This window comes from Lolium rigidum, chromosome 1, assembly GCF_022539505.1.
Source record: "Lolium rigidum isolate FL_2022 chromosome 1, APGP_CSIRO_Lrig_0.1, whole genome shotgun sequence".
In the NCBI taxonomy this organism is placed as follows: Eukaryota; Viridiplantae; Streptophyta; class Magnoliopsida; order Poales; family Poaceae; genus Lolium; species Lolium rigidum.
Window position 1 is genome coordinate 285,324,791 of NC_061508.1, and position 10,197 is coordinate 285,334,987.

A 10,197-nucleotide genomic window follows, 5' to 3' on the forward strand; every position below is an offset into this window, starting at 1 on the left:
GGGGGCTGTGGGCCCCCTCCTCACATGGCGGCGTGGCCAGGGCAGGGCTCGCGCCGGCCTGTGAGGGGGGCCCATGGCGGCCCTCCTCAGCTCCCTCTTCTGGCTCCCTTCGTCATCTGGAAAAATAGGAATTTTCATATAATTTCCGTCAACTGTTGATCTTCCGAAATATTGCATTCTGACGGTGCTTTTTCCAGTAGAATCCTGGCTCCGGTGCGCGATCCCCAAATAATCATGAAACATGCAAAATAGATGAAATAACATAAGTATCATCTCCAAATATGAAATATATCAATGAATAACAGCAAATTATGATATAAAATAGTGATGCAAATTGGACGTATCAAACCTCTACTCTTGGAGGCCCAACACTGTCTACAGGAATAGAAGGCCAAGTGGGGGGAGGGGATTTCTTCCCCCCAAGTTGATCCCCCCTAGGGTTTTGGGAAACCCTAAGGGGTGGCCGACCTGGGCCTTGGGGCTTGGTGCGCCTGGCCCATTAGGGCAAGGCAGCACCCCCTCGGCCCATATTGGCCCTCCTAGGGTCGTGGGCCCCATGGTGGACCCCCCGGAACCTTCTAGAACCTTCCCGGTCTCTCACCGGAAAAATCCCGAACTTTTTCGAAACCTAGAAATCAACTTCCCTTATATGAATCTTATTCTCCAGACCATTCCGGAACTCCTCGTGATGTCCTGGATCCCATCCGAGACTCCGAACAAACTTCGGTCTCCATCTCATATTCCGAATCTACTTATGCGACATCGAACCTTAAGCGCGTCACCCTACGGTTCGTGAACTATGCGGACATGTTCGTGACTCCTCTCCGACCAATAACCAATAGCGGGACCTGGAGATCCATAATCGCTCCCACACATTCAGCGATAACTTAGTGATCGATTAAACCATTAACATACGATACCGATTCTCTTTGTCACGCGATACTTTACTTGTCCGAGGTTCGATCATCGGTATCTCCATACCTAGTTCAACCTCGTTACCGATAAGTACACTTTACTCGTATCGTGGTATGTCATCTCTTGTGACCTAGTCACATGCTTGCAAGCTAATTAGACGACATTCCACCGAGAGGGCCCAGAGTATATCTATCCGTCAGCGGGATGGACAAATCCCACTCTTGATCCATATGCCTCAACTCACACTTTCCGAATACTCAATCCCATCTTTATAACCACTCATTTACGCAATGGCGTTAGATGTAATCAAAGCATCCTTCCGGTGTAAGTGATTTACATGATCTCATGGTCGAAGGACTAGGAAACTATGTATCAAAAGCTTATAGCAAGATGAACTTAATGACATGATCTTATGCTACGCTTATTTGGGTGTGTGTCCATTATATCATACACCCAATGACATAACCTTGTTATTAACAACATCCAATGTTCATGATCACGAAACCATGATCATCTATTAATCAACAAGCTAGTTATACAAGAGCCTTACTAGAGACTCCTTGTTGTTTACATAACACACATGTATCAATGTTTCGGTTAATACAATTATAGCACGGGATGCAAACATTTATCATAAACATAAAGATATAATAATAACCATTTTATTATTGCCTCTTGGACATATCTCCAACACGCATATGTCAAAGACACTTTCTGCTTCGTGTAGAGTTTCTCTGGGGCGGGACCAAATCATTGTGGCGGCGGTACAGCGGGAGAGGGAGGAGATCGTGATGGCGGGCGAACAAAGAGAAAAATAGAGAGGAGGCATGGGAGGTTTCGGTGGACGCTGGCCTAGGCGAAGCGAACTGGAAACTATTGTGTATTAGAGCATCTCTAGCAGATCCTCCAAACCGCAAACCTCAAATCCGTCTATCCAGGCCACCCCAAACGCGTTTTGGAGGCCGAAAAATGGTCACGCAGTCCAGACGCGTCAAACGCGGAATATGCTGTAATGCGGGCCGCGTTTGGTGCGTTTGGACTACGTGGCCGTTTTTCGGCCCGCGACCAAAACCGGATGCAAAGGGTTTTGCAAAATAGCACAATCTGAATTATTACACAAATTGATACAACAAATACAACAATAATCCGAGTTATTACACAAATGTTTAATGTCATACATTACAAACAATACAAATTGGAACAAATGTTTTCGAACAATATGAATCAAATGGTACAACAATAAATGAAGCAAACAATAAATAGTTGGAAACACACATAAATCCTAGTTGTCCTGTCTTTGCTAATGGCGGCAAACAAGATCTTCCTGGAGCTATTTTGCATCCTTGTCATTCTCAATCAGACGGTATGTTTCAAGGAAAGCTTGCACAATATCTGGATTTCTTGCAGGTTTGACCCGTGTGCCAACATTATCAAAGAAAAAAAGACAATTTCAAACCCCTCTCATCCTCAATGAGAATGTTGTGCAGAATGACACATGTGGTCATGATGTCCTTGAGTGTGTCCATATCCCAAAATTGGGCAGGTCCTCGAACTATTGCAAATCTAGCTTGCAAAACACCGAAAAGCTCGTTCTATATCTTTTCGAGCTGCCTCTTGTGCTTTTGCAAACTCAGGTTCAGCTCTATTCCATGGCTCTCGGATGGTTTTCACAAATGTCGCCCAGTCCGGATATATACCGTCGACAAGGTTGTACCCCATTGTGTACTCCCTCCCATTGACAGTGTAGTTGAACACCGGGGCATCACCTTTAGAAATCCAGGCAAGAAGATGTGATCGATGCAAGACATTGATATCGTTGAGTAAACCGGGCAAACCAAAAAAACTGTGCCAAATCCAAAGATCCTGCGATGCAACGGCCTTAAGAACGATTGTTGGGTCGCCGCTCCAGCCACAATACAAGCCTTGGCAAACTTTTGGATAATTTTTCCATGTCTAATGCATACAATCTATGATGCCTAGCATGCCCAGCCACCCACATTGTTCATTCTCCACCATTAATCTTGCGGTATCTTCAACATTGGGAGCTCAAAGATATATCGGCACATACACACGCATCATAACCTTGCAAAAACGTCGGACGGACTCCAACATCGTATCCTCGCCTATGCGAAGATACTCATCGGCATAGTCCGCTGGAATGCCGTATGCAAAGGTGCGCATGACGACATATATTTTCTGGTGCGCGCTAAATCCCAAGAGCCGGGCAGCATTTCTTTTGCGCTTGAAGTAGCGTGTGTTGTCCTCACACATTGCCACGATTTTGTTGAACAAAGATCGTCGCATTCGGTACCGGCAGTGAAAAAGATGGGGCGAATATGTCGGTACATCGGCGAAACAATCGCGCATGAGCAAGGTGTGGCCGAGGGCACGGTTCCGCGGGATGCACAGCCGCTCCATGGTCGAGCCCTTCCGCTTCTTCGGCCGCACGTCCGTGACCGCCGTCGCCGCGAGTATCACCGCCATCTGCTCCAACTCATCATCGAGCAGCTCCTCCAAGTTCGAGTCGTCGGAGGATGAATCCTCCAACAAAAACAACGCTCACTGATCCATCTGCAAGGCGCAACAACCGTGGCAAACCATCAGAGGTACAACGACAAATCCGCGGCAAAAACAGCGCGCACGGGTCCATCAGCAAGGACGAGCTTGGGAAAAAGGCTTACCGGCCGGCGGCAACGCGTGCACGGCGGCGTCGATTCCGGCCGATTGGTGCCCGATTCGCGCACGTCGGCGGGCGGAGCAGACGCGCGGGCCCACGCGCGTGCTTCTACCGGTCGGAATCGGAGGGAAAGGGTGGGAGAGGCCGGGATCTGTGGCGGCGCGTGGCGGCGGAGGCGGTTGGCGGGAGGAAGAGGAGAAGGGAAGAGCTGAAACTTCCTTCGCGTCAAGGGGGGAAATGGATGGAGGCCGGCCTCGCCCTCGCACAAACTTGGGAGTCGCGCGACGCGAATCGGAACGCCCGGGTTTTTTTTGGAAATGGGGGTCCGATACGGGATCTGAACGGTGTCTTTTTTGTCCTCCAAACCGGAAATAGGCGGTTATTATGCGGACGGGGGAACGTCTACATTTGCTCTTATATTGTTATATAGTTGACTCAAATTAAGCTATTGTTTTTCGATATAAGTATCCATTTCGAATGGGAAAAACATCTGATTGCATCTATATTCGATTAACAACTAGTATTTCTTATTTGTATATGGTTGTATCCATATTTGCATGTATATCGTTTAAAAAATTTAAAAAGGATATGAAAAGGACTATCCAATTTAGATCCGATCCGTTTCCACCGCAAGTTTTTCTGGTTCGGTCTTTTCTTTTCCGAAAAAAACCCGAAAGGTGTTGTTTTTATGCGGGCCGGGGCCTTCCCGGGATCTGCTAGACAGCTCTCAGAGCAGGTCTAACAGACCCCGTAAAAGGGGCAAACCCGTATAATAACCGCCGGTTTGAGGGTTTCGGCTCTACCCGGCCGTCTAGCACGCCCCGTAAAAACGCCCCCCGAATCGTTTTTTGCTGTTTTCGAGTACGGGCGGGTCCTCGCCCCTACTTGTGCGGGGTGGGAGCGGGGATAGTGGGCGAAGCCAGCATCCCAATTCCAAAGCGCGCGCGGACATTTCAGTTCCCCCACCCGTTTTCCCCCGCGCGCCGCAGCCGCCACCCGCGCGCCGCCGCCGCAATCCGTCAGATCCGTGCCCCTCCGCCGTCCGCCCAGCCTCGTCGAGGTTCTTCGACGCCCGCCGCACCTCCGCCGCGCCCCCGCCGAGTTCCGCGTCCCTCCGCGCGCGCCGCCCGCCCTCCCGCCGTGGTCTTCTCCGCCGGTGAGTATTCCGCCGCGTTCTTCTTCGTTGCCGCCGGTAAATTGGTCGGATTTGGGGCTGATGTATGGTACACCGTGGTAGATGGCTTCGGAGGATGTGCACATGGCGGATTTGGACGCGACGACCACCGATTGGTCGTCGTCGGATCCGGCGATTCGGATATCGACGAGCTGCTCAACGACGATGAGACGGAGATGATGCTGCTCCTGTTCGGATTGAAGCAAATGGAGGACCGCATGAAGCTGCTGGATCAGCGGAAAGGATCCGTGATGGGGCGTATGTGCATTCCGCGGAACCGCGCGCTCGGCCACGAGCAGCTGATGCAAGATTATTTCGCCGAGGTACCGACCTATCCTCCCCGCCTCTTCCGTAGACGGTACCGAATGCGTAGGACTTTGTTCGAGAAAATCGTCAAAGATTGCGAGGCAAATTGCGATTATTTCAAGCAAAAAAGAAATGCTGCCCAAGTCATGGGATTTAGCCCATACCAAAAAATTTCTGCCGCCATGAGGGTTATTGCCTACGGTATACCAGCAGATTATACCGATGAGTACCTTCGCATTGGTGTGCAAACAACCACGGATTGCGTGCGTATGTTTGCCAAGATGGTGATCAAGTTGTATGGAGAGATGTATCTCCGAGCTCCAAATGAGGATGATACAAAAAGGCTCATGGAGATCAATGAAAAGAGGGGTGGCCGGGGATGCTTGGTAGTTTGGATTGCATGCATTGGACATGGAAAAATTGTCCAAAAGCATGGCATGGCATGTATTGTGGCAAAAGCCGTGATGCTACCATTGTTCTTGAAGGCTGTGGCCTCTCAAGACTTATGGATTTGGCATGCTTTTTTGGATTGCCGGGGACACTCAACGACATCAACATCTTGAATAGATCCCCTTTGTTTGCAAGACTAGTTAAGGGTGATGCTCCACCTTGTAACTACAAAGTTATGAACAATGAGTACACCATGGGGTACTATCTCACAGATGGTATTTACCCTAACTATGCAACCCTTGTCAAGTCCATAAAGAGAAAAAGGACAGGCCTTTGACAAGAAAGGAAGCTTGCTTCACCAGAAATCAAGAGGCATGCCGCAAGGATATTGAGAGAGCTTTTGGTGTCCTTCAAGCAAGGTTTGCAATTGTCAGGGGTCCTGCTAGGTTTTGGGACAAGGAAACTCTTGTTGATGTCATGACATGTTGTGTGATTCTTCACAACATGATCATTGAAGATGAAAGAGGTTTAAACTTGCCATGTTTCTATGACAATGTTGGCACCCGAGTGCAGCCCGAGAGGAACCCTGATCGGCTTGAAGCTTTTCTTGCAGCTCATCGAGGCATTGAAAATGCCGAGACTCATCACCAGCTCACCCAAGATCTGATTGATCACCATTGGCAGTTGCATGGCCAATGAGTTTTTACATTCATTTCCCATTGTTGTATGTGTGGAACATTCATTTCCTATTTGTTGTATGTGTGAAACATTTGTTATTTGTTTAATTCTTCCATTAGAACATTTGTTGACATTTCCGACAAACATTATTGTAATAATTAAGACGATTATTGTGTGATGTAAAACATTTATTTTATGTGAATGGTGTGTTGGTTCTAATATGCAATTTGTCAAAAAACCCTGTTTTGAGGGGTCGAAAACTCGGACGAGCTAGCAGACCCCGTTTCCCACCCCGTAAAACAGAATATTTTTTTTTAGGGGGTGGGAAACGGGGTCTGCTAGCTCGTCCGAGTTTTCGGCCGGCGAAAAGTGAATACAGGGCCCTCTACTCGCGTTTTAAGGGGCGAAAAAATACGGGGCCTGTTAGACATGCTCTCACTCTTGCCGGATTCTCCCCTCGCCGCCTCCATCCATATTCTCCTCTCCCGGACCCTCTCTCACGCCGCCGGTCCCCGGTAGGCCGTCGGGGCGCCGGATCTGCCTTGCGGCCGCCGGGAGTCCAGTCGATCCGCTTCACCGAAGCCACGAAGCCAGCCGTGCTCCTCCTCCTCACGGTGCTCTCATAGGGTTTGTGCTCCAAGTGCCGTGGTGAGCCGTCCTTTGCATCCATGGTTCTCAACTCTCAAGCCTTGCTCGTCGCTTGCTAAATCTTAGGGAAAATTGGATCCATACCACTAGAAGATTAGATCTTTAGAAAAATACCACTGAAAGTTTTGGACTTAGAAAAATACCGCCCAAAGGCTGTTCCGTTGCTGCTTTCTACCATCACCGTCAACTCACCGTTTCTTTGCTCAAAATATCGTTTGAAGATATATAACAACACCATTTCAGCAGCCATTCATCTCCAATTTCAGCAGCATAACGCCTGTATTCCATCCTAATTTCCAGCAACGTTTCAACACCAAAATTTAGCAGCACTATAGTCAGATATAACAAGACATATGAACAGAACTTTCAGCACCACATTCGGATATATAAGAGCATTTCCACAGGGGAGCCCAATAGCGCCCAATAGCAATTTGGGGGGCTGCTGGTAAAATTGTGCTCACACCGGCGCGTCCAATAAAGCGCCCGCATTGCTTTTGAACCCAATATTCGTCCGTGGACCTGGTGGTACGGCCACGACATCGACAGGACGCTCGTCGCGTGCGGCCACGGCGTCGACTCGCCTCGCTGGCCGCTCTTCTTCACGCAGGCGCAGTGCATGGCAGCGCCGCCTGCGCGTGCACCGACACGGGTGGCGTCAGGAGCTTCTCGATCTGGTTCGTCCGAGTCCGGCGGCCGGCAGCACACCGCGCCATACGCGAGGCCGTCCGGTGGCATCATCATCCGCGACAACCCCCGAGGCAGCTCCTCCGCAGCGACGAGAAGGACGGCGCCAGTGTAGGAGGCACCTGGCACGCTTCCACACGGGCGCCTCGACCTTCGCTGCCTCAAGGAGGAAGCCGTGCACCTGCCGCTAGCGGCAGCGAAGAAGTGGTGGGAAATGGAAGTGCACCTGCTCGTCGGCTGCTCCGTCGACGAGGACTAGTGGACTACCGGCAGGTGACCTAGAGGGCGCGGGAGGCGGAGATGTGGTCCACCAAGGACTCCGGCAACTTCGTTGACCTCGCGCCACTTCGTTGAAATCAGCCATCTTTTGCGTTTTTGAATTTTTCATTTTTATTGCGGTCTTCGTTTCGGGTGCGCCGGTGTGGAGAAACCTTCCCCAAATGGATAAAGGCGTGCCGGCGGCCCCATTAGGGCACTGTCGGCGCCACTGTTGACACCTATTTGGAGGCGCCGGCGGAGATGTTCTAACAACACCTCATTAGCAGCCCCGTAGCTAGATATATAACACATCTTGGACACAAAGTTCAGCAAAAGTAACAGCTAATTGTTCGCAATTTTTCCACGCCATCCTCAATGATCTACTCAGCAAAACTAACAGCAGAAGACCGCAGTTCATAGAAATGTACTATCTAATCATCTGGCGTTGATTCCTCCAGGTGAGGAGCCGCCGGGGAGGTACGCCACGGCGGATATGCGTCGCCTGGTGGTCTCCGTTCATCCTGGGCAGGCTGAGTTATGTGCGTGTGGGCTGCGTGTGTTGTGTGGTGGGATGGATTTAGTCTTTTTTCCTCTATGTAACTTGACCGGTTTGTTTCAGAGTTGACGGTGGTGGTAGAAAGTAGTAACGGAGCTAGATTTAGATGGTAGTTTTCTAAGTCCAAAACTTTCAGTGGTATTTTTCTGAAGATCTGATCTTTTAATGGTATGAATCTAATTTTCCCTAAATCATACTTACACTCGTCCATCCCCACGCAGAAACATTTGATCTGCCGCACAGAAGGAAGTTCCACTCCATCCCTCCATCCCCCGCCATGGAGCATGCCTGCATAAACTTCACCGCCGTCGCGCGCTCGGTGCGGCTTCTCAAGGTCGACGGCTTCAGCCTGACCGAGAGCATGGGCAACGACGATTGCGTCAAATCAAGATGGAGTTTTGATGGGTATGAGTGGGAAATCCGCATCTACCCCGCAGTGAACTGCTCCGTAGCAGTGCAGGTTGCCTTTCTCAGCAGAGCCCGCAAAGGCAGTGTGAGGACGGCAATAGGCTTCCGGCTGGTCGATCCAAGAGGGATCATCAAGCCATCCAGTGAACTTTGCGTGCCTTGGGTGTTCAGTAATCCCCAAGAATGCTCACCGAAAAAGGTAATCGCGGGAAGGCCTGAGCTGGGAGCATCGGCTTTTATCAGGGGTGATTCTTTCACAATGCAGTGCACCATTACCGTTCTCAAGGAACTGCCTGATATAGCACCGGATACGGTCGAAGAAGTGCCGGTGCCGTCCTCAAACCTGCACCGGCACCTCGCTGAACTCCTGCAGAGCGAGACAGGCGCGGACGTCACCTTTCTCGTGTCCGGCCAGTCCTTCGCCGCGCATAAAAACATACTGGCCGCGAGATCTCCGGTTTTCATGGCCCAGTTCTTTGGAGACATGAAGGAGAAGTGCTCGCAGTGTGTGGAGATCAAGGACATGGACCCTGTGGTGTTCAGGGCGCTGCTTCACTTTATCTACACCGATGCCGTGGCGGAACTCGATGAGAAGGATGAGGCGGCGACGGTGATAGCACAGCACCTACTTGCAGCTGCTGATAGGTATGGACTGGACAGGCTCAAGCTGATCTGCGAAGGCAAGCTCTCCCGTGGCATCGATGTTGACACGGTAGCAACAACTCTGGCTTTAGCCGAGCAGCACAATTGTCCACAGCTCAAGGCCAAGTGTGTCGGGTTCATCGTTACAAGTCCCGCAGTTCTTGATGCGGTGCTGGCGACGGATGGGTACAAGCACCTGGAGGCATGCTGCCCGTCGGTGCTGGCTGACCTTCTCAAGTCAAGTCTGCGCATGGGAGGAAGAAGTGATGCATAAATAGGTGCTACTTGAGGTCCAAAATATGATCCATGCATAGTCCCCTGTTTGTGTTTGTGATGTATGTATGTCTAGTTAACTTGTCCAACGAACTGAAGCTCTGTTAGGTTATTGTATGTCTGCTTGTTATGCATGCACATGTCTAGTAGCAAATTGTGTTCCCCTGACTTTTGTTATGTGCAACATTACTACTTTCCGTTCCTATTCACTGTGATGTAGTAATTTAGTGAATAAATGGTTCCAGATTTGCTACATGTCTCCTATATGCTTGTGCCCTTGTGAGTGGCACCTGACCAATTTGTGCGGAGCTTGACAAGAATCTTTTGTTCAGTGATTTATAGGAGCCATTATCTCACCTGCAGACCACACAATCCTGGTGTGTGTTTTCACTGTGTATACTGGGAGTTCTTATTAACATCTTGTCACCAAATTTGGGAATGACATTGCAAAAATTCCATCTGACAGTGCTAGTCAGAAAGTAAGATGGCTCATATCTTACATGCCGAGGGCCAACATCCTGATTCAGGGATTTCAATGTAACTGTTCTCAGAGAGCTTAGTTTTTTTCTTATCTAAGCCCATAATAAG

The 10,197-nt window shown here is 49.8% G+C and overlaps 1 protein-coding gene across 4 annotated transcripts; it reads left to right on the forward strand.

Moving 5' to 3' along the window:
• Positions 1–6,620: 6,620 nt before the first annotated feature.
• On the forward strand, positions 6,621–9,635 carry LOC124695327 (BTB/POZ and MATH domain-containing protein 1-like). 4 transcript variants are annotated; one of them, XM_047228199.1, is made up of 3 exons: positions 6,621–6,788; positions 8,189–8,424; positions 8,508–9,635. In XM_047228199.1, exon 3 carries the CDS (start codon positions 8,564–8,566, stop codon positions 9,608–9,610), a length of 1,047 nt encoding a protein of 348 aa, XP_047084155.1. In that variant the 5' UTR covers positions 6,621–6,788; positions 8,189–8,424; positions 8,508–8,563; the 3' UTR covers positions 9,611–9,635. The 4 variants fall into 4 exon arrangements, with proteins under 4 accessions (XP_047084155.1, XP_047084141.1, XP_047084148.1 ...); XM_047228185.1 differs by lacking the exon at positions 8,189–8,424; XM_047228192.1 differs by lacking the exon at positions 6,621–6,788 and having other exon boundaries at positions 7,710–8,395.
• Positions 9,636–10,197: the final 562 nt, after the last annotated feature.